This window comes from Pterocles gutturalis, unplaced genomic scaffold (genome assembly GCF_000699245.1).
Source record: "Pterocles gutturalis isolate BGI_N339 unplaced genomic scaffold, ASM69924v1 scaffold27560, whole genome shotgun sequence".
In the NCBI taxonomy this organism is placed as follows: domain Eukaryota; kingdom Metazoa; phylum Chordata; class Aves; order Pterocliformes; family Pteroclidae; genus Pterocles; species Pterocles gutturalis.
In genome coordinates, this window is record NW_010139194.1 from 13,550 (window position 1) to 37,500 (window position 23,951).

Here is a 23,951-nt window from a genome sequence, read left to right on the forward strand (position 1 = left end):
TGTCTTGTAAGTGCCTGACTTCAGAGCAAAACAAGTCTAAAGTTCAGCACTGGTCTCATTGTGCAGCACCAACTAATGAGAGAACTAATCACATGGAAGAATACCTTATGTTTTGTGGATTCTTTCTGGATGTGGGAAATCTGAATTTAGGTATTTCCACTTGGTTAGATACTCGAGGATCTTTCAGAAAATGGGCTTCTCTGTTTTAGCTTTCTAGTAGAAAGTTGGAGAATCTGAAAAGCTTTAAGCAAACTACTATTCTTGTCAATAACAAATCTTTCAGATGAAAGCAAGTAAATTTGAAAGTGAGTTCAGTGCAGGTTGGATAGGAATATGGTGACTGTTGTATAAAAAAATCAACAGTTTTAAGGGAGAAAAACCAAGAAGATAAATTCCGTAAGCAATCCACTGAATTCCTAGTAGGAAGGGATCAAGATAACAAGAACAACAAAATTATATTTACTACAATTTTTGAAAAATCCCATGCAAATGGGAGGTACCAGCATATAAGTATTTAATAATATGAGAAGGGGAACAGTGAATTACATGTACGAATCACTGTGTTTATGACGCTGCATGTATTCCAGTGTCACAGAACCACAGCTGCTTTTTAGGAGAGATAAATGTATGGAGTCCTACTAAAATCAAAACAATAATGCCAAGACACAGTAATCTTTGTTCATAAATGTTGCTATAATGTTATGATTTATAGTAACATTTTCTATTTGAATATTTAACTACAATGCTGTAATGATTAAAGTAACCTTTCGCAAATACAAAGTCTGTGAAACAGGAATTGAAAATACTTTGTGGAAACGTAACTAAGAAATTACACACAGTTTAACAGTTTTTGGTTTAGTGGTCTGTCTATTTTTAGTTTCCTAGCCTTCAGGCAAAGAAGCAGTCAGCATAGTCTTCTGAACTGTAGTTACAAACATGATCTCTTTAAGAATCTTGCAAAACTCAAAAGTTAGGAAAATCTTAGATTAACTTGCAGTCTGTCAGAAATTGTTGCTTTGCCTTTGTGCAGTGTTTTTGATACAATGCTATTTCTTGTGACTTGTGTCCTGATTTAGTTTGCTACCACAAGAACTCTTTTGTTTCAAACAAAACCTTGCGGTTAATTTTCTGCTAGGTCTTTTCATGAAAAAGGAAGGTCACGGCTTGTAGCATTTGTATTGTCACTGCAAAGGACTGTACAAACTGTTCCATGGACCAGGATGTTTCTGTGATTAATTTAATGCTTGCTACATGTTTTTTTAAGTAATATTTTCCTTTTTATAATTTCAGTACCCTGTGTGTTATTTAGGCATTTGTGTAAGAAGCTAATCCCATTTGTGAGGATGAATTACAAAGTTACCATAATTTATGCATCCATAGTTAACATGAAGTTAAAATCAATTATGAAGACATGTTGAAATATTTTAAAGTGTGTTCTCTACAGCTGGTGCTAATGTCAATTTAGTAGTAAAATACCATGGTATTTAAGTAAGACTTCAATTTAATGCATTCTCTTCTACAATTATCAGTAGCAAGTACTGATGCAGAGTTTTACTTACCACTTACCCACATAGTTCTTTTTATCTTAAATATTTTAATATGTGGGCGTGATACAGTTATTTGACATTTTACAATTTGTCCTTTGTTTGCATGCAGCAAGGAGTTATGGGCGAAGACGAGGTAATTCACTTCTGTTTGTTACAGTACAATTAATTCTGATGGAGCTGTTGCTGATCACTATGATTAATTAATCCAGATTGTTGATTATAAATGCTTATCTGCATGTTGTCTTAGTTTGGGGAAGATGGAGGGTGTGAGGGAAGGAGGGGTGCAGTCTAGATTGTTACGATCACTGATCTCTCTAGAGTTTGAATTACAAATCCTTTAATCAGTTAAAACACTAATTCTAATCATAATTTAGTTCGTGCTAATGGGTACTGCTTGCTGTCGTTGCCCCTTTTAAAAGTATAGTTTGCTAATTGTTCTCCTAACTCATCTTCTTTTGCTTCTGTATAAGTGATAGTGTACAGAGTAGCAACTGAAAGCCTTTCATAAACTTATCAAGAAATCTAGTGGACAACTCTTGGAAATAGTACAAGGCAATATATGCTCACCGACCTTGGAGAAGCTATACTGATTTAACTATATGAGGATGTGACCTGCGGTGGTTATAACGTGTGCACCAGAAATATTAAGATCTTTGGTAGCTTCCCGTATTCACAACAGACGCATAAGTTCATGTGTCTCTCTCTTGATCTCTGCATTGGTTCCCAGCTGATTGCTTGGTAGCCCTAATGTAGAGAGGAGTGATGATCTTGATCATGGTTAATATATGTAACAGTACAACCATGTTTTGACAATTCCTGACAGGTTCTGCTTAGTACTTCTCACTGTCATAAAACAAAAAGAAGCAAGTGTTCAAAAGAGCTCATCCTTTTAATTCACAGTCATCAGGAGAAATGTGAAAGCCTAGCAAATTACCTTTTTGCTCTCTTCATCTGAGAGACATTTGAAAGTGAACAGGAGGGAGAAGAAAGCATTAGGAGTCATAGAGAGCATGTTACTTTAAAGGTGTTAATCCATTGTCCTCTGTGTCATTTTAGTTCTATGAGGAGCTACAGTCCTTTTAGCAAAGGTTTACCCACATTAAAGTAAAACTGATCTCTCCAGTGTTACTTCAGAACATGTTCTGATGATTTAATTTGTACTGGGAAGAGAGCATTAGATTTTCGTTACTCTTAAATTTTAACATTAGTCTGTAAAAAAATAAATTATTCTGAGGATTATTCTTTTATTTCCCCCACATCCCCATATAGTTGTGTATATTGTAAGTCAGAAATTGAATTAAGTCCTTTTAGAGAAACTGAAAAATACAGTTTTCATGATCTGAAGATACACCTTCCTTAAGTATAGTGTGTTGTTTTTTAAAAACAAAACAAAAACTGAAGGAAAAACCCACATGTAAATGGTTTTATTGCGATATCCTGATGCCAACAAGTTTATTCAAGTTGGCATATCTTAAGTCATTAAGTTTATTTTTTTCCCTCAGTAGAGAGACTTGCAGAGGTAAAGAGCAAATCTGTGTGCTTTTTATAAAGATAACTCAGCTAAATTAGAGTCATTTTAGATTTAAGATGTTAAGAATAACTCTCATGAATCAGTGAAAATTCTTAAAATCTCCACTCTTGTGGTTTCCTGCAAGTTCTTCCAATTTCTTCCTTTAGCCACTTTTTCCTTTCACTGTCACTATGATAACAGCTCCATCTTCTCCATAATTTACACCAGTAATTCAGAAATCTGTTCTATCCCTGTTTTGTGATTGTGTAACCAAATCTTACCAGTACTTCGTATACATCTTAGAGATCCGATCATTCATTAGTCTTCATAACTGAAACTCATATCCACCTTACTCAGCTGTTGCAGTCTTCATAGCATGATCTTGTTCATCAGATGTCTAAAAGATGATTGACAAGAAGAATCTGCCTGGCTGCTGCTTCCAACTGTGTTAACTTTCTGTTTCTCCCTTGCTTCCTCACTCTTCTGCCGAATTGAGCACAAGCTACATGCTTCCACTTTCAAAGGCACTCTACTGCTCTGTTATCTAGCTGTTGAATGCATCCTTATGATGGCAAGCAAGGATGCCATCACTTGTTCCCCACTAGTCGTGTTCTCAAACACACACACACACGCACACACATCACCATTCCTAATGGAAAGGAGGAGCCTGCTACAGCTTTCTGCATTTGCTGACTCTCCATCAGATGCCTACTTAGGACATAAATGTGAAATGCTACCAAAAGGATATTGCAGTTATTGTCTTTGTTTCATAGTACAGTCCTGTAGTGCTGCTCTTATTTTGTGATCCTCATGATATTTTGTTATGTTTAGTTGTTTTGTATCATCTTGTATTTTCATTTGGTATTTTTGATATGCTGTATTTTTATTAGGGATTTTGATATCCAGTGAGGGACATTAGGCATTACCACAACATAGGTCATTGGTCATCATGTTTGCTGTGTGTTCTCGAGCATTGTCTTGAAGCACTTGATGCTCAGGTGGTCTTCTGGTAAGGTACTGCAGACTCAGGTGTCAGGGATCTACTGCTCCTGTGCATGGATTTGCAGTGGATGAATCCGGGAGAAGTTGGCTATTTGAGATGGAAAATTAACTTGCTTCCCAGAAGTGTGATAGGTTGTTTTTTGGTTTTGTTTGTTTGCTTGTTTTTGGAGAGCAGTTGAATTAACTAATAATTATTTTAAAGATAAGTGAGACATAAGAAAAATTGCACTTCAGAAGAAATTGTGATGTACAGTACTTATTTTGTTTCACAAAAGTGTTTCTTCTGGAGATTTTTGCAGTTAAAAGGCTGACTTCTGAATTTGGAACTGTCATTAATCTATGTTGCTAATCTAAAGCAGTGAAAGTTTGAATAAGCTAAGATGCATATCCTGGTCTTCCAAGTCTTCTCATTTTGGAGTTCTCTAAAATTTGTAAATATGAGATAGGAGAGAAATAAGTGGGACGGGATTACCATGTTTTCACTCCCCCCTGCCATCTGTACATCTGTTTTGATCACTTTGTGTTTGCAAATCCATCCTGTGGACTTCTCAGATTTTACACTTGGTTTTCAGGGTAACTATAATCTGACTGCAGATTGCTACGTTACGAACCACCACAAGGTTTCCCTCCAAAACTCGTAATTTTGAGAGCAAGAAGGATAAATCAGTACTGTAACTCATATTTAAAGTGTTAGATTTTGCACATTTATTAAAATTGTCTTTTGCTTTCTTAGAAATTGAATCTGTTCTTAGGTTATCGGCATCAGATACCTTTAAAAGAGAAGGGAAAACATACCTGTTTGAAACTTCTTACTGTGTACCTGTTTTTTCCATTTCCCTTTGTTCAAGTAAAGTGTAAGATTTTTAGACATGCAGTAGTCATTCAGGTGATGGAAGTTATCAATTTAGCTTGAAGCTAAGGGCTGGAACACCTCCGCTGTGAGGACAGGCTGAGAGAGTTGGGCTTGTTCAGCCTGGAGAAGAAAAGGCTCCGGAGGGACCTTACAGCAGCCTTCCAGTACCTGAAGGGGGCTACAGGAGAGACGGGGAGGGGCTTTTTACAAGGACATGTAGCAACAGGATGAGAGGTGATGGATTTAAACTGGAAGAGGGCAGATTTAGACTAGATATTAGGAAGAAATTGTTTACTGAGGGTGGTGAGGCACTGGCACAGGTTGCCCAGGGAAGCTGTGGATGCCCCATCCCTGGAGGTGTTCAAGGCCAGGCTTTGAGCAACCTGGTCTAGTGGAGGGTGTCCCTGCCCATGGCAGGGTGGTGGACTAGATGATCTCTAAGGTCCCTTCCAACCCAAACCATTCTATGATTCTAAATCTAAGGCAGACTAATGAAACTCACTTAAGCAGTTGTTAATATGATCTCTTCATAAATAAGACCCTGTATTTAAAAAGAGATTACTGCTTTCCTACTGGGTGCAGCAGAGTAACTACAGTATAATGTAGTATGAAGTATTGTGTTTAATAATTTTGTCAGCTTGCAATCTTGACTTTCTTTTTTGAAGTTTAATACATTTTTCATTTATAAATTTTTCTTTGTGTACTTTTTTTTTAATGTGTACTTTTTTTTTTGCTTTCCAGACTGCTTTTCCCCCATTGCCTAAAATTACACAACCATGTACTACCACAAAATTATTTTAATGTATATTATTATCTTTTCTTTTTAAGGCCGTTCTTCCCTCTTCCCGATAGATGATGGCTTGCTGGACGATGGTCATAGTGATCAAGTTGGAGTCTTGAATTCACCTACCTGCTATTCAGCTCATCAGAATGGAGAACGAATTGAGCGTTTTTCTCGGAAAGTGTTTGTTGGGGGTCTTCCACCAGATATTGATGAAGGTGAGCTGCCTGAATGCTAAGCAAACTAATTTTGGAAGGACAGAGAAAAACAGATTTTGAAAAACCTAAATGAAATAGTAGAAATAAACCACCCAGTAAAATAACGTTGTGGTGTAAAAGGCTGTAACTATATGAGCTTAATACCATTTTATGTCATCCATCTCTTGATTTTGAGATGGTGCAGTTGTCTCTGATTCTGTACTTGCAGATTGTAGAGTTGCACGTGGTGCCTGGAATTTGTGCTCGTACTTACCTTACAGTAGTATGAGGATGCATATTTCTTCAAATGTATTTAGCCCTTCATAGTGTCCTCTATCTGTGCCTACTTTATTCTCTATTTATAGAAAACTTATATTAGTAGTTGAATTTCATATTCTATTTTACTATTACCTGAAGGTCTCAGAAGTGGTTTAGAAAGGTTAATATTATTCCTGGTCATAAATAGAGAAACCAAGGCAGAGGAAGGACAAGTGGCAGAGCGCTCCATGGTGCATTGAACACAGAATGTACCATAGAAGCTCAGATTGTTATGTGATGCAGTTGGAATTGCTTTGTACAATAGTGCTGTTTTGAAGTAATTGTGCTGTTTAATATTAGGTTTCTGTTGTGCAAATAAATGAAAATTGCATGCTACCTTTGTAATGTAAACAGAAGTCCCTTCAGAAGGTTCATTTTAATCCTAGAGTAACTTGCAAACCAAATAAGGTGACCATAGTTAATTAACTTTCAGACATGGAAAGACTATATTTTGGTTTCATCTTCATTGTGACGCTCTCCTGCAATGTACTAAGGGTTTTATTTTAATATACTTCAACTTTTTTTGATGCACTGCAGCTTCTAATTCAGGTGTGCGCTGTTGCCTTTAATACAAATGCTAAACAAAGGCACATGGAAATATCTCGGGTTTCTTTCTATTTAAGTTTATTGTTCATGTAAGTTGGAAACTTTATTCTTTTTTTTTTTTTATGAAATGTCAACTTTTGCTAGGAACAAGTATCTTTGTCTGTAGTACTTTTTCATTGAGTTATGTCATTTATTTTAATCACAACTATTATACCTGTTTTTAGATGAAATTACTGCTAGCTTCAGACGATTTGGGCCTTTGGTAGTAGACTGGCCTCACAAAGCTGAAAGCAAGTCCTATTTTCCACCAAAAGGTAAGAGAATTGGAAGGTTTTAACCTGTCACTGAGTGCAAATCTTACTCCGCGAAAGTGTCTCATGTTTTTCAGAAGGGTACAATTTAAAGTCCCTGTGAACAGTTAATTATACAGTTTCAATGTGGGTTCAGCCATCGTTCCTTTACGTACCAAGTCTAAAACCTGAGTGTTGTTTTAGTATTGTGCCTGGTTCAGTGGTGGACTCCCAAAGAATCTTCCATTTATTGATCTCCTATATATCAGATCAGCATTATATAGTTATATGTGCCATTAATCCTAAATTCTGTATTTGCATTTCTATCTGATTTCCAAAACTGAAATGTGGTCAAATTTTTAAGACTAAATCTTAGATAAACATTTTTGTAGGAAGTTACAGGCAGGATTCAGAAGGATGCATTTGGGTATCCGATCAAGGTCATGAATGTTGTGTTTATTTCCATTTTAGGATGTGAACTTCCTATTGAAGCATTAATTATAATTTTTGATAAATTATTAAATATTGATTTTTAACTGTTTATAGTGTTGCTGTAGACTATATTTTTTTAATATCACTTAAAGTGTTGGAACAGCCATTCTGCACATTAAGTAATTAAATTAAGTAGCATATCTCTGTACATGTATATTCATGTATTGGTACATATAAATGCAAAATCTAATCCAGATATGAAAGCAATGCAGAGATTATTCATTTTGTAGAGAATGCAGCAATTCATTCCTTCCCTGGAAGTGACAAAAGTAGGCATAGAGCCTTTATAAACTGATTCTTCATTTATTTATCTGACCATCTATGCTGGGGAAAAGACAGTATTTTTATCCTAGATGGTTCTCTAAAGACTGGGACAGACGAAAGTATTCAAATAGTATTTCTGTACAGTACATGGAAATTCTAAGACAAACAGAGATACTTCAACTTTTTTGATTGTCAGCCTGATACACAAAGCTACTGTCAAGTTAAATTTGATTATCCTAAGGAGTGCATCTCTCTCCATAAATTACCAAGAGAAATTCTTGAGGAACTCTTTGAGGAACTCTTTGAGGAATACTTTCAGCACAGAGTCTGTGATGAATATATAGAAGAGGGAACACATAATATATTCTTACCTGAAAGGAATGGACTCTGGCATTCATTTCCAAGGATATAGTCCTGTCTCAGCATCTGAACATCTTAAGGATATATTTTGAAAGTTCCTCATTTAATACGGCTTTTTGATATAGTTGGAATATTTATAATAACCACAGTAAAAAAAAATGTAAAAAAATCTGTGTTGTAAGCAGAGCTTCTTGAAAGCAGAGAATACAGACAGGACTTCAGTCTGTTGATCTAATTAATTCACAAAACAATTGTGAACTAAGTGTTGATTTCCCATGATTAACTGATCCTTATTTGAAATTTAGTAGAATTTACTGTTCTTCAATCTTAAAACTTTATTCTAATATTTCAGTTTACTGCATTATTCAGTATTGTTTTGTAACGTAGCCTAACACATTTAAAATACAGTGTAGGTTTCTCTTTGTAGATACTCTGGAAACAGAGCTTAGTATTAACTGCTGAATATTACTGTGTTTTTACCTGTTTTTTTCAGGACAATAGATATGGCCCATGATTATTTTGCAGAATTTCTTAAACATTTGTCTTAAGTATTACTTGTGTGGGCAAGAACTGTGTATACATATATTTAATATCTGAAACTGAAAAAGATAGACAAAATACTAAGAAAGCTTTGAGATTCATCAGTAATAAATTTAGAAATATATACTGTATCAGACCAAGGAGTTTGTGGTTTTGTTGGGGTTTTTTTGTTTGCTTTTTTTTTTTTACTTTCAGTTTCCAATTTTTAACTCTGGAGCAAATTCAGTAGATACAGATATATACTTGTTTGTTCAGTCTCATTAGAAATTTGACGTAGTATTACTTTCTAAAAACATCTCTGAATTATCCAGTTTTGGACTGATTTACATCATAGTCTTCGCTGTGGTGAAGAGATACAGCCTGCTGTTTTTTTGGTTCTTTTTTAATCTTGTTCAGTTTTCCGGGCTGTGGTTCCTTCCAGGCTCTCTGCTTACAGAAAGTCCTGAGGGAAGGCCAAGTTCATAATAGGTATTTCCTTGCTTGAAGAAATGCAAGTGTCCTGATCCATCAAGGCTGGCAGCCTCCTGAGAAACACCAACTGCTTGTTTTCAACTCATTACATTTTTTTTTATTGGTTCACCACAAAATTAGGCTCAAAGAAAACAAGAATTTTAAACTTCATGCTAATCTTACAAGGAAACTCTGTTCTGAAACAGAAAAAAATTATTCTGTTGAGATCGAAGTACAAAGTCTGTAAGTGATCTGCCAGCTGTAATGGAGAATTCCTTCCTTTCTGACTTGCCACTGTTTATCATAACTCCTGTTATTACGTAGTTGGTGAATATACTTATTTATGAAACAACACACATGTCCAAAGCAACTTGCTGAGGTGAGGACTCCTTATGATAATGAAGCTCTCAAAGGAATGGTGCTGTGAAGATAATGCAAATCCAAAAAAGGCTTTTCAAAATATGCCCAGTTGTTTGTGTGCTCTGTGCTACTTATAGTCTGTATCAAACAGACAATAATCTGATTTAAACAGGACAGTATCTCCAGCCTTTTCTAATTGTCTGGGTGTGTCTATTGCCTTCTGTCACAGCAGTTGTGCAGTAGTTTCATTTATTCAAGGTTCTTGACTGCTAATTTAGAACTGACTGAAAAAATTAGGTTGAAAATGTTCTGTTTCTAGTTTAAGAAGGTAAACCTCAGGTCCATCCAAGTTCTTTTTAACATGTTGCCAGTTTATTTGATCACACTGGGTAGGACTGAGCTCTGGATTCCAGCAAGTAACTGTGGGTGTCTTCACGTGTGATTAGTGTCTAAGCTTCCTTTAATCAGTAGGAATCTGGCCAATAGAGTCAGTGGAGTATAGAGGGCTATTCAGGTCACTGTAACATAAGCACATTGAGCTTGATTTATTTACCCAAACTGAGGATATCTAAAAGGTTTACACAGGTCTTGCAAATGTGGCGTGGCACCTATTGAAGCCCCACACCATTCTGGAGCAGCAGCTGAAGGTTAGACAAAGTCCTGTAGAGGATAAATTGTGCTAGACACCTCTGTGTCCCACTTGTTTGGCTGAATAACCGTACAGACACTGCTGACTGCATTAACTAGATCTCTGTACTATAGAAGCTTAAACACAGTCACTGCAGAAATATGGAAACAGGTGTTTGGATCTTGAAGTGAATCCTGCTCCTCTCTACTCCAGAAGTGCCTCAGTTAATAGCTACATTACAATTGTATCAGCCTGCATTTCTTCACTTCAAGTGAATTTTGGAGTTAATCTCCAGCAAAAATTACTAAACTGAATAAGTGAAAGATTTATGTTTCAAAGATTACATTTAATTAATATGGTGATGAGATCTCTTTAAAGAGGAATAGATTAAATGCTGTGTGTCCTTCCAAATGGGAATTATACACATCATCAAATGTAGCTCCATTGTCTCTATTAATCTGCAGTTTACACTGATTCTTTTTGATGTTAGCTAAGGCGCAACATTGTGTGGGCAAGAATTGCATTGCACTGAGGCCATTTAGTCTCCTCTGGGGAGAGTCTGTCAGGACAGCAGAGGAACTAACCCCAAACCAAAATACAGCTCTACTGCCTGCCATGGACAGGGACATGCTGGCTTGTGCTGATTTGCTTGACTCCTCTAAGCCACCAGTGCTAGGAGTTAACGGGACTTTAATAGAACTTAAAGGTACGCTCTACACCTGCTGATTTCTGTGATTTCTACAGAGTATGCATCGCAGAAGCAGCATACTTTCTCCTTCTGGTAAACTTCCATATTACTATGAAATAAATAAATTATACCTTGCTCAGAAAATCGTTTTCGCTACCAGTGTGAATCGAGTCTAGAATGCTTTGCTTTTGATTTGTTCTTTATGTAATAAGGGCAAAAAATGAAAGGGTTTCATTCAGTAATACAGCTAGGACTCTTCAAAATTACCTGACAGGCTTTCTGTTTCCAGTGCTGACAAAGTACATTTAAAAAGAAAAAAAATATTTAATTCCTTGGTCTTGTTTCATTAAGAGAAATGTCAGTGCAGAGTAGGGATGACTATAACCAGTGCAGTATCTTTAGCTATCAGGAAATGTAGTTCTAAAGCCCTTTATTAATTTCCAGAACAATTTGTTTATTTTTTGAGATAATTTTCTGAGGACAGGTATTCTCAAAGTCAGCCACACTGATTGCCTTTGAAAATAGGAGAATTACTAATAGTTCCAGTGTTAGGCTGAGAAATTTCATCAAGTGATTAACAGGGGTTACCTAAACTTTGCCTCCCACAGAAGGCATAAATTCTGGTTGAGGTGCACATGAACAAGAAATGTTTCATCTAATACTTTTCACCTTGTTGAAATATGTAAAATACGTGCAGGCTTTGTCTCTTGGCAAGCAGTATCTGATCGTGACCTGCAGCTGTTGGTGTACATATGACCCGAAGGTATCAAGCAGTTTCCTTCAAAGAAAACTATTACATTAGCTTTGCTTTTCCGTTGTAAACAGACTTGCATTGCTATTGGGTGTGAAGCTGTTAAATGACTGATGTGGTACACCAAAAAAACAAGCAACTAGGGGGAGGTAAGCTGTCTTGTAGTACAGTAAAACACCTCCTACTCTTCACCCTACCTCCCTACTATGTTTCACTGTGACGTATACTTCCTGTCACACGTTGTCATTTGTATGTGACTAAAAAAACCAGTTATGCACTTGAGCTTTTCCATCATACCTATGCACATGACTTACCACCAGCATACTAGCTTTGTAGACATCAAACATCAAGAATAGTTCATGAGTTATAGAAGTTGAGGTGAAAAACAATCCAATAAAAGCTTAAACTGAGAAAGCAGAAAGGGGTATTAAAGTTTGTACCATACGGTTGTTGGCATGTGGTAGCTGTAGTAACAAGAATAGCCCTAATTTATGATGTCTAAATGAAATAACGTAAGATAAGAGAGTAATTTCCCTTTGTAAGCACTTTCTAGCTGGTTGCCTATGTAGCTGGTGTTCTTTGGAGAAGTCTGTGGCTAATGTGTAGTTGATTTGTGCCAACAAATGCGCCCTGGTCCAGGCCAAGTGACAGAGTGGTTTGTATTGCAGGCTATGCAAGTCTAGCATTCTTTGGAAGGGATTGGCTGTGTCTGTATATGGCTATAAAATGTGAGACCTGAGCAAATTATCTTCTCTAGCCAGATTTCTTCTCCAGGAGAACTGGTTATTTTCCTCCAGGCCAGACTTGAGGAGCAAATTAAAATGCCCTGTAAATCACAGGACTAGAGCTGTGGAGCAAAACAACAGCCAGACAAAATGGTTTGTACAGACTATACCCTGACTTTCTCCATGTCTTCAGAAGGGGAGTAGTAGAGCTAAGCTCATGACACAAGCCTACCTGATGCTTAAAATTAAGTGAGATGAACCCAGACATGAGTATGTGTTTTGTAGATAATGTTGAAAAAACAGTATTAACGTATAATTTTGGTATTGCTTTCCTTATTTTTATTTCGGGTGTGGTAGGATATATAATATTCCTAATTGTTCTCCCATCAAGTTCTTATATTTGAATTTTCTGTCTTTTTACAAGCTTCCACAGTTAAGCATATTAATAGCTGCAGACTTACAGGTGGTAGATCATTTAGAGGCACTGACCATATTTATGTGTCAGGAGTTATATGGCAGTACCCTTGATTTGCTTTAGGATAAAAACTGATGGAAAATCAGCATCTGGCAAATTATATTATGCGCTTCTGGCTGTGAGTCTTACTTTGTATGTCTGATCCCTTAGTTGGTATCATGCATTTAGCCCTTCCTTTGATTAATCAGGTTTATGGTCTCCCATCATTCTTGTACCAAGCTTTCCATTCAAACAGGAATGTGTGTGCCTGCCTTCCACACAAGTAAAGACAGTTACATGGGTCTGGTCTCACTTACCCGTGCCAGTCTGAACATGCCCTGATTCAGTGAGTCAGTTTTGGAAGGGTAATATGTGGATTTTGAATTCTAAGATAAATACTGAAAGATATCCCCATTAAAACATATTTTGAATCTAAATAATTACTAATTAAGCTTAAGTTAAACAGGTTGTCACTAAAAAAATAACTGTTCAGCGATGAAGAATGGACTTCACAAGGAAATCCTTCAGCGAAAGCCCAAAGATTTCCTCCAGCCTATTTGTTAAGAAACTAAAAATGTTTTACATATTCTATGGGTTTTTTTTATGTAAAACCTTGACATGTGTCCCTTGTAGGTAGTGGTGATAGCATCCTGTAGTATGAAGGGTAAGAAATGAGGTACAAGTTTTTAGAAAAAAACATATAGGCCTTACAGCTTTTTCTTTAAATCCTGCTTTTTTTTTTTCCCATATATCTAAAATCAGTTGTGCATTTGTTTCAATAATCTTACATCCTTCGTAACACGTTGTTTCTTTAATGCTTTTCAAGTTGCACCCTACCGTCTTTGCCTTGATGACTTACACTGTCTGTTTGCAATAAGAAATTGCCAGTGGTTAACTAGCTTCTCTCAGAAAAACAGTATCATTTCCAAAAGGTTTGGTAAAGCAGCCACACTCCCTCTTGCCAAGCCCCTCTGGAGCAGCTGCTTCAGCATTTGCTTTTCCGTCCAAGTAATAAAACATAACTTCATGTGAGAATTCCACACTTGGTAGTAATCTCAGAAAGAAATGCGGATTTATGGTCCTTTTAAAGTTCATTTTAAAACACAACCTGAATTGCGTTATCGAGCACCTGTAAAGTAACAAATTTTGTGTATATTATTATAGTGTAACTGTTGAAGTATTCCAACATGTGAGGTTCTTTACTTGTCTGGCTTGTTTGTTTTTACTGTAGCATTAAATAAGCATTTTAATTCCTATTTTTGTAGTGTATGGGAGGTTTGCTGGGTCACTTACGCAACAAAGTACTTTGATCTAATCTCTAGAACAGAGATTAGTCGTTTGTGCCAAGTCGGATTTTCATTGTATAATGTCCGTTGCTGCCAGTGAATTATGCTCAGTCTGGACTTCCAGTACATGATAGAGCAGACATGTTTGGTTTTATTTGGTTATTAGTCTCTTTTAACAATTATTTAAGGATAGAAGTATTTGCCTGGAGTTCTGTTGATCATGGCACAGTAGTACATGGTTAAACATGACAATTAATAACAAATAATTGGTTTTACTTTTGGAGTTAAACAGATTTGTATGGCAAAGTCACTGGCAAAAATGATTAAGAAAGATAAAGATAAGAGAAGAAATATCAGTTGATTTGGTTCTTTTTTCTAGGTTATGCATTCCTCCTGTTCCAAGAAGAGAGTTCTGTTCAGGCCCTGATTGATGCCTGCATTGAAGAAGATGGAAAGCTTTATCTATGTGTTTCCAGTCCTACTATCAAGGACAAGCCAGTAAGTGAACAGTAGATGGCCTGCAGGCTATAGCTGCCATCTGTCTAAAGCTGCATTTGAAATTATGACAATGAAAATAATCAAAAGCAAACTACTGATAGCAGAGCTCAACATCTGGAACAGTTGGATGATTTTAAAATTGTAGTGGTTTGAATTAATAGGATTAAAACAGAGCACCTAGATACGCTAAGTCAATAGGGTTTTGACTGTTATGGCAGTTACAGAGACTGATGAACGTATATCCACAATGTAGTGAAACTTAAAATAGCGTACTATTTTCTTTCGCAATTTTAATAGGTTCAGATCCGTCCCTGGAATCTAAGTGATAGTGACTTTGTGATGGATGGTTCCCAGCCGCTTGATCCTCGAAAAACAATTTTTGTTGGAGGAGTCCCGAGACCATTAAGAGCTGGTGAGTAAAATCTGTGGCTATTTTTAAAAGAAAGAAATTATTGGAAATAATTTGAACCATGCATACTTTTATGTAGTTATGTATGGATAGATATAGATCTATACATATAAAAATAGAAGACTGTTGTGATAGTTACAAGTGCAGTACCATACTTGTGTATTCTTACTTTCTGTAGTAACTGTTTTCATCTGGATTTGGCCATAAATCACTTTTCTTTGAGATTTACTGGAAACTGTTGTATGTCTAAAGCTGTAGAAAAGATTTTGATCATATTAGCAAAACTGTAATGTAAACTATGTCACAAAAGTTTGTTTTTAAAATAATGCTATGAAAGCCTCTTTGCAATGCACCGTGGGTATGTGGAGCTCTATTTGTACTTGCTTGTCATTGTGCATTAGCTACTGTTCTACTACTAGGTTGCAGTTACTCTTGCTCATGTGGACAAAGCGAAAACACAGGTGATGAAGGAGTACTTGAAGGAGTAGGAATAGAAGAAAAAAAGGAAGAAATTCAGAGAGCTAGCACAGTCTGTATGTCACAACGCTAGACACGATTGCAGGACTCTCTTTAGACTCTTGTCAGAGTGCATGAAGGAAAAATTAAACATTTCTGTAGCCATGGAATGGTTGATCTACAACCTGGACAGCCTGCTTTGAGATGGACTGCAGTAGTCTTTTACAATATTTTATTGTGAAGGTTGAAGTGAATGTTGGAAGTAGAAACAACATACAGTGGTTCAAATCGCATTTTCTGTTAGAATGACTTCTGGACTTCATTAATCTTCCATAGTTTGTAATGAATTTTATCCGTATAGAAAGATGAGCTTTCAGATGGAAGATGTAGGTGAAACAAGAAGTGATAGTGTACATTTGGGATATAAAGAATCTTAAATTTTTCTATCTTGGACCTGCAGTGGTCAAACTTTTCTGTTATTTTACTTTTAAGACTGTACTTTTGACAGTAGTACCAGCTCTGTGAATGAGCATAAACACAGGATGTTCCAACTGCAGATGAATTTTTCTTTAAATTCAGTCCACATTGTCCAGATTATTGTGCTGAATGTATGCATTCTTACACTTAGCTTTCAAATGCCCTGTATATGTAAAAATGAAACTTTTATGGCATTGTGAAATAGGAATCATGCCATCACAGAAGCAGTAAAACTTTAAGAGACTTTTCAAACAACTACTGAACAGCAATGACTGCTGACACCTTTATACCCTAATGCATTAGGATTTTCCACCTAACTGAACTGCAAAACTGAATTCAGTATAAAATATTACTAGAGGACTGCTAAAATACTTCACTGTAAAATTTGAGACTTTTGTTTCTATAAACCTCAGTATCTATGGTAAGAGTAGCATTGTAGAGATAATCAAACTTTCTGTAGCTGATGAAAAGATGCTAACTACATCTTTAAATTCAAGTAGGACATAGAGCGTTAGGACAGCCAGAGAACGTGTACTGAGGAATTTGTGGCATGTGGATCTGTTTTATACAGCTTACATTCCATGCCTGCCCCAAAAGTCTTTTGCTGTAATCCCCTGAAGAAAACTGCCCTGGAATTTCAGTTCCAGGTCGTCAAGGACTGCAAGGACTTACAATTCCGTTGTTCCTTGGATGTATGTACCCACAGTGTGAAAGATCTGGCTGCTGAGTATTTGATAGCTTATTTAACATCTTTTTATATTTCTTTTTATTACTGTTACATCACCTGTTGCAAAATTAATTACTAAAATTAACTTTTCTAGTATTTTTAAATATAATAATATATATTCTTATACTGTAAGAACAGTTCAAATGGATGTTATTTTGTTTCTTAATAGTGGAATTGGCTATGATCATGGACCGTCTCTATGGTGGAGTTTGTTACGCAGGAATTGATACTGACCCTGAGCTGAAATACCCAAAAGGTGCTGGACGTGTTGCTTTTTCCAATCAGCAGAGTTATATTGCTGCCATCAGTGCTCGGTTTGTTCAACTTCAGCATGGCGATATTGATAAACGAGTAAGTTATACAGACATTAAGAAAAGAGAACTAAATAAATACAAGAGTGATGATCTACGAAGGAACCTTCCCGGAGTGTGGTAACATTGCATTTGATTGGCTTTCGTGCCAGCTTTTGTGTTCTTTTAGTATTCCTGGAACTCCACTTGTTCCAAGAGTCAAACTGTCAATGCCCCTGAATGAACAACATGCATTCCACAAAGCAGCAGTTTGTTCCTTGAACATATGTTAGACCATATGTTCTTTCCATTCTGCAGTTCCTAGTTTTGTTGTGTATGGGCAGAGGGCTTGAAAATATTTCTCTCTTCCTTGTTCTAATAAAACTAAATACTGTGATAATTCCTCTGTCATTCATAGGAGACTCTTGTATTCATTGGTTTCAAATTAGCTCTGTGTTTGCAGCTGCTCTTAATTTCAGTCATAATTGTCAGTGCTCAGTACTTCAGAAAATCAGTCAAGCTCAACACCTGAAATACAAAATGGCTGCTGTTTCTGTTTGAGAGAGTCTTCTGAGTATTTACCAGTATACGTTTCTGTTTGCTGCAGATGCTTGTGGCTAGCTAAAGCAAAAGTAACTTATTAAGACGACTAGTCAACTTCATTACTCCTAATTAGAAGTATAAGAGTAGCAAAGAAAACTGGCATCTAAGTTATGTCAGTTTTAAGTGTCACTAGTTTTGATGTCAAAAGCTGCAGAGGCAGTCACTGGTATTAATAGATGTTCTTTAAAAAAAAAAAAAAGGTCTTAAAGGAAGAAGGTTCAGTAAGTAAAGTAGTTCAAGGTCCAGTCTCCTCTACAGATCAAAGACATGGAAAAAAGAAAGTAGTACAGTTAAGAGAAGTCCGCTGGAGGGAAGTAGCATGCACTTCTCTCCTTTCAAATAGGCAGAGTAATACAGCTTCGTATCTGTCTCTCAGATACCAGTTGCCTAGTGAGCTGAAATTCCCAAACATGGTCCTTTCCAGAGCATGAGTGAGTCTGAATGTGGGTAGTGAGCTAGGCGTGTTAAGATGTGATGGCTACATTTTGATGGTGGGATTGCTGTCCTTGTGACTTGCAACTGACTTTGGCTAATAGCTCTACCTTTTGGCTAGTTATGTAACAGGAAGAATGTCCTTGACACTGTGACTGTGTGAGGGGAAATAAAACTATTAATCATCTTGCATTTGAGTATTTGGACAAAATGGGAGTAAGGACCAGAATCCAGAACTTCTTCTAAAGAAATGCTAAATGGGTCATTTAGCTTAAGAATCCGATACAGCCTAGCGTGTTTCAGGAACCATCTATAATGCACTTGACTATAAAGTGACCTAACTTTAAAATTAGAGGTGGACAACTGGGACCCGTCCAAACTAGTTCTCCGTCGAAGGTGGGAGACATGGACTTGAGCACTGTAAACTAGAGGACACTTAGATCTTGATCTTCTCTTCTCATCAGAGTGTCCTTTGCAGTAGAGGAGTATATAGTAGACTGGCAGTGCTGCATCATAAGAGAAAGGAGGAAGGCTTGAGCCTGCCTTTGAAGGCTGCACTTATAAGTAAGTTGTTTGGTTTGGGTTTTTTAATTATAGGTCACCAGAGACTTTAAGGGCTCTTTTGGATGCTGAGGAGGCATCTGAAATGGCAGTGCTTGCTGTTTGCAGAGAAAGGGATATAGGTTGTTAATGTGTGATATGACACTGAAATAGTTAAAGGAGGAGGGGCTGTAAATCTCCAGTAAAACAGTGGGCATGTGCTGCAGCAGGCCTTTTGGAGCTTGGACTGGTAAAACCCCCACAAAATCTACCCCAAACACTGGATTTCAGAAGCACAGCATTTGAGTTATATCTATGAAACTTAATTTAGAAAATCAACAGTCAAATGATTTCTTCAATCCCTATTACAAAAATAAAGGAATAAACAAGTATAATTAGTATAGCTAGATAGTTGTAGGGGTAGCAGTAGTGCTGGAGAGGGAAGGAAGTTGTCGGTTTTCACTTCAAATATTTGAATTCTCACAATTCCTTTTTTGATTGTTGCAATTTATGTTCTTTAGTGTTGCTTTCCTAATTCTTGAATATTTTTTTTTTTACTCAAGTATTCTCTTAAATATGGAATTTTGGGAATTTTTATTAGTATCCTTGGTTTTTCTTATTTTAAAAAAATGTGTGCTACTCCTGAGATGTTTCACTTGCAAAATATAACAATGCCAAATCTAAGTATTTTATTAAATTTGTCTTTTAAACCTTGTGATAGGGAAGGTTTATGAACTTCTTTGTTTAAGACAGTTTTTAATATTTTTCTTTAAAATAGTATTCTTTAATTAAATCATATGGTCAGTCTTATTTCTATAATTATATATATTTATACAACCTATTTATTTGCGTTACTGAGGAGTAACAGAGAACAGCCTCTTTTTAGGGAACATCTTAACTCTTAGATGTTTCTGAAAGTATGAAAAAAGCTATTTTCAGAATAGTTTTCTATAACTCCTATAACTATAGTTTTCTAAACTCCCTGGAGTTTATACACTAATGCCTTTTCAGGCTCTGAAAATATTCTGAAATCAGTATTACTGCTGATTCATAGACCAGCAAGCAATTTGTATGAAACCACTATTTTTTGTAAATGCGGAAGATAGTCCTACTTCAGATACTGCCTTCATCTGTGATATGTATGTATGCTGGCCAATAAAGCAATTTATTACATATTTCACAGAACAATTAGAGGCAGGCTCTTCTCCCACCCTTTACCTTAGCATAGCCTTTCTGTACCAGTTATATCCAGTTTCTGTATGTCTGCTGTCCTTTCACATTCTTTTCATAACCAGTTTTGTCTGTGTAAAAGTCTTTTTTCATTGCTAAATTTTGCAGCTCACCTGTTTATCCTTCTGAACTTTAGTTCAAAGTATTTATAGCATTTTTCTTGCACATACCTTTTCTTACCTTAATTGGAAATCTTAGTGTCACAGTGGCTTAAAAACGTTGTCTGGGATCTTAACTTCTTCCTTACCTAAGTACTCTGCAGGTTCTCCCCAGTTCTTTTGATGTGTGGATATGTTTAGTTTCTCGAACAGATGTTTTTCTTCAGTAAAGTGTTCCTAATCCAGTTTTACTGTACATGAAAGCTCAGCTCCAGACATTTTCTTGAAACTCGTTTGGAGTTTCAGCTCCAAACAATTCCTTAAAATGTTGTTAACTTTCATATGCCAGCAGCCTGCATCCACTTAATCTAATATTTTCATTCCCCAAAATGTTTCCCTAATACATTTGAAATCATCTTTGTACACGGATCTTGGTGCATTAATGCACCAGAGCTTGCAATATATGCTGCTTCATGCTTTCAGTAATTTTGAACCATGAACACAGTTACTGCATAAGGTACCTGTTCATTGGAAGTTTTGAGTGTAATTTGTGATAAGGCACGTCATTGCAGTGAAATTAGATTCAGTACAAGCTCTGCTTCTTGATTGCCAGTAGTAGCATACTCTGTTTCAAACACAGATGCATTTGACATATCAGGTACAACCTCTACTTCTGACTGTTCTGCTGAAAACTTTTGCGAGGGTAGCTGAATGTGTAAATGTTTTTCCTCTAGAGACACAATGGAAGAAATAGCATTTTAAAGTTCTTATTGCTTCAAACATATTCTGTCTGAGTATAGTACATAAAGTCAATGTCTATGTGTAGCATTTGCTGAGGTAATAGTGTCTCAAAAAAAAAACCCAACTTGTACAGCAGTGAATTTTAGTATGAACTGGAATAACTTTTTGCCAACAAAAGGGAGAAAATACTGTCTCTAAAAGTGGGGGAAAATGTGGAAGACAACAATACATTCCATAATGATGGAGTCACTCATTTTGTGTTTTATTATTAAGTTGTTCTTCCTGTCTGATCACAGTCTGTAACAGTTCAGTTACGCGAAGACATAATGCAAATTTACCACTGGACTCCTGCCACTTTTCCACTCTGGCAGTCAGATGAGTTTGGGAGAAAGAAGCTGCATAAGACAGGTGTTTCTAGCACTCTGTAGACTTGCAAAATGGTCTTCTAAAATATTTTCAGAAATACATTGAATACAAAGTTCTGCGCTGCTCAAGGCCACAAAAAGGGAAAATGATAGATGACCAAGATCTGTAGCTCCAAATTTAACCATATTTTAGAAATAGAGAGTGGATTTACAGGGAACAGGAGTGCTAAAAGATCTGTATTCCAGGCTGCAGAAAGTACTTATAATTTACACACAAAAGTAGTACCAGCAGAGACTTACATTTGTTTTTCAAAAAACATTAATGTATAAATGGTTACATTCTTGTGTGTTCAATTACTTTTTGTTAAGCAGTATAGAATCGGATGTCATGTTGGGGTGGTACGTTTGGGAGCTGATGAGATGAGTTGGGAGACTTTTGGGCTTGTTTGCTTGTTTTCTACACAGGCTTCCATATTATCATTTGCCAAGAACATCCTTCCAAAATAAATAAAGGGGAGATTCTGATGGTAGCTGTTTATTACATGTATAGTGTACCTCTAAAGATCTGCCTTGAAGTGTTCTGCATGCTATATGGGTAGATCTGTAGCTTATAAATTATAAACAGTAATAACTGATTAGTTAGATAAAGGTTTCAGACTTGTGTTTTTTTTATTTTTGGGGTTTGTTTTGTTTTGTTTTTTTTAAACGAGAAAAACTTAAATGCCCTTGTATAACTTCAAATAGGAATAGATATTAACTAGAATTGTTTCTGTTGTACTTCAACAGGTGGAGGTAAAGCCATATGTGTTGGATGACCAGATGTGTGACGAATGCCAGGGTGCACGATGCGGTGGAAAGTTTGCTCCTTTCTTTTGTGCCAATGTCACTTGCCTGCAGTATTACTGTGAGTTTTGTTGGGCAAATATCCACTCTCGTGCAGGACGTGAATTCCATAAGCCATTGGTAAAGGAGGGGGCTGACCGCCCACGTCAGATCCACTTCCGCTGGAATTAAACATGGTGAACCAGCATCTACATATGGAAAGAAGGGTGCATGTGGCTTACTGTGTTTGAAGATACTGACATGCAGAAGAAATAAGTGCATTCTTCTGCTTTTCACCCCAGCTATCAATACATGCATCTTTATCAGCAGCCAAAACACTACAAGCCTCTTGTTTTTCACCAAAACCCTACATCTCAGGCTTACTAATTTTTGTGATATTTTCATGTTAAAATAAAATGTTTTTTTGTATTTTCTCCAAGTTATTTTTATATGTAAAGTTAAAACTAGATATGAGAATGTTTTTGCGTAGGGGCACACAGTCTGCTGCTATATTTAGTGGGTGAAGCGTGCACTTATTTCTAAACATGGGTTTTTAACTTTAAGATCTGCCCCAGTAATTTACCAAAGGTAGCAAAATAGTGAAGATGGAATATGTCTGCTACAAAAAGCTTATTTTTATTGTTGTTGCTATTTTCAGTGTATACATAAACTAAAAATTAGGGTTGATTTTTTGCTCTCCATTTTGACTTGCAAGAAATAATACCTCAAGATAATCTGATTTATTAGCTATTTTTAAACATTTTTAATCACAAGCTGTATTAGCTTTGCTGCTATATAGGTGTTATGTGTAATGCCACCTATTAATACGGGATTGAAACGTTTAAGACACACTGCATTACCGATTAAATGCAGGCAGCACAATATGGCCTAAACTGCCATAGTTTTAGAATGTGAAAAAATTGCATGTTTACTTACCTGTATACACCATATGCATGCACTAGAACTATTAATTAACAAGAGGTGAGTTATTGCAAATGTTCAAAAAAGGCTCTCTTGAAACTAGGTAGCATGAGCAAATTTACAAAATTTGTTACAAAAAACAAACTTGCATGCATTATTGTGACTGAAGTAAAAAAAATGTCCTACATGTGTACAATATGCAAATTAGTTTTAGACTAGAAAGTGCAGCCATTTTGTGACCTGGTCAGTAGTGGAATTCAATTTTATGCAGACTGGATGTAATATTGTAATCCCTGTGCAATTTTGTGATGTGTGCTTCGACTTAATGTGGCGTGATGTAGTATAGATACAAGTTTGAGTAAAAAGCTAGCATTTAAAAAATTCTTTTAAGCCCCCTTGATTGTTCATGGTTAAGATTTCCTCTACAAACCAAAGATGGCCAGCACACTGCTAACCAGTCACCAAATGTGAAACCCATGACAAATGCATACAAAAATAGACTATATAAGAATGCGTAATGCTTTAGAAATTAAATCTAAGTAAAGTCAAAATGGAGAAGGTGTAATATACAGACGGCTAGTTGCATAACAAACTAAATTTTACCTTTAAGACAACAGTGAAATTTGGCTTAAAAAGAATCTTGCTTACATGTTTGACCTGTGTGCGTTGTGGTCTTCTGTCAAACTGGGGTCACTGTTGCATGAAAAGTAGTTACTTGACAGTCAAGGATAGTGTTTTCTTTTAATGAAGGAGTTCTAGTAATGACATTGCTTGCAGATTTTGAAAAACATAGTTAGAACAGAGGCAATACTTAGCTAAACACTAAAATAAAAGAATAGCAGTGTTTTTGTCTATCTGAGAGCATTTTTAATGCAACTAGCCCCTACTTTTTAACGGAACAAAGTTATTCTGCAGTCTAAGCAAGCACTCAACGGTAAATGTTGTAATGCAGAATGAAGAGCCGGATGCTAGAGCTGAAATTACAAGGGTGTTGTTCTTTGCAATCCCTTGGGACAATCCTTCATGTAAGCAAAGTGTTGATCTTATATTGGTTGTCTATGGTGTACTTTTTTGTACTGTACAATATGTGGTTCATGTCTAACTCTGCTGTTTTATTGTGGTTGTGGTTCAAGTTTTTAATGTTTAAAGTTGATGCTGTTTTAAGAAGAGCTTTTTACTAATTTATTTGTCAATGTTCCCTATTTCTTACCTAACCATGATCCTCCAGATTTTTTGGAGTATTCTTTTCTAACCTTAACCCTGCCAAACCTTGATCCATTTTGACATTTGTTATGCACTA

At 36.2% G+C, this 23,951-nt stretch overlaps 1 protein-coding gene across 1 annotated transcript in view; it reads left to right on the forward strand.

Moving 5' to 3' along the window:
• Positions 1-1,656: 1,656 nt before the first annotated feature.
• LOC104468970 (cytoplasmic polyadenylation element-binding protein 2) overlaps positions 1,657-23,951 on the forward strand; it is a gene marked incomplete at its 5' end in the record, with an annotated part of 23,984 nt that continues 1,689 nt past the window's right edge. Inside the window, 7 exons of the mRNA XM_010083276.1 lie at positions 1,657-1,680; positions 5,741-5,911; positions 6,979-7,068; positions 14,422-14,540; positions 14,838-14,952; positions 16,779-16,960; positions 21,695-23,951. The exon at positions 21,695-23,951 is cut by the window's right edge and continues 1,689 nt beyond it. Of these exons, the coding sequence (XP_010081578.1) occupies positions 1,657-1,680; positions 5,741-5,911; positions 6,979-7,068; positions 14,422-14,540; positions 14,838-14,952; positions 16,779-16,960; positions 21,695-21,922 (929 nt within the window). The remainder of the gene's footprint in view (positions 1,681-5,740; positions 5,912-6,978; positions 7,069-14,421; positions 14,541-14,837; positions 14,953-16,778; positions 16,961-21,694) is intronic.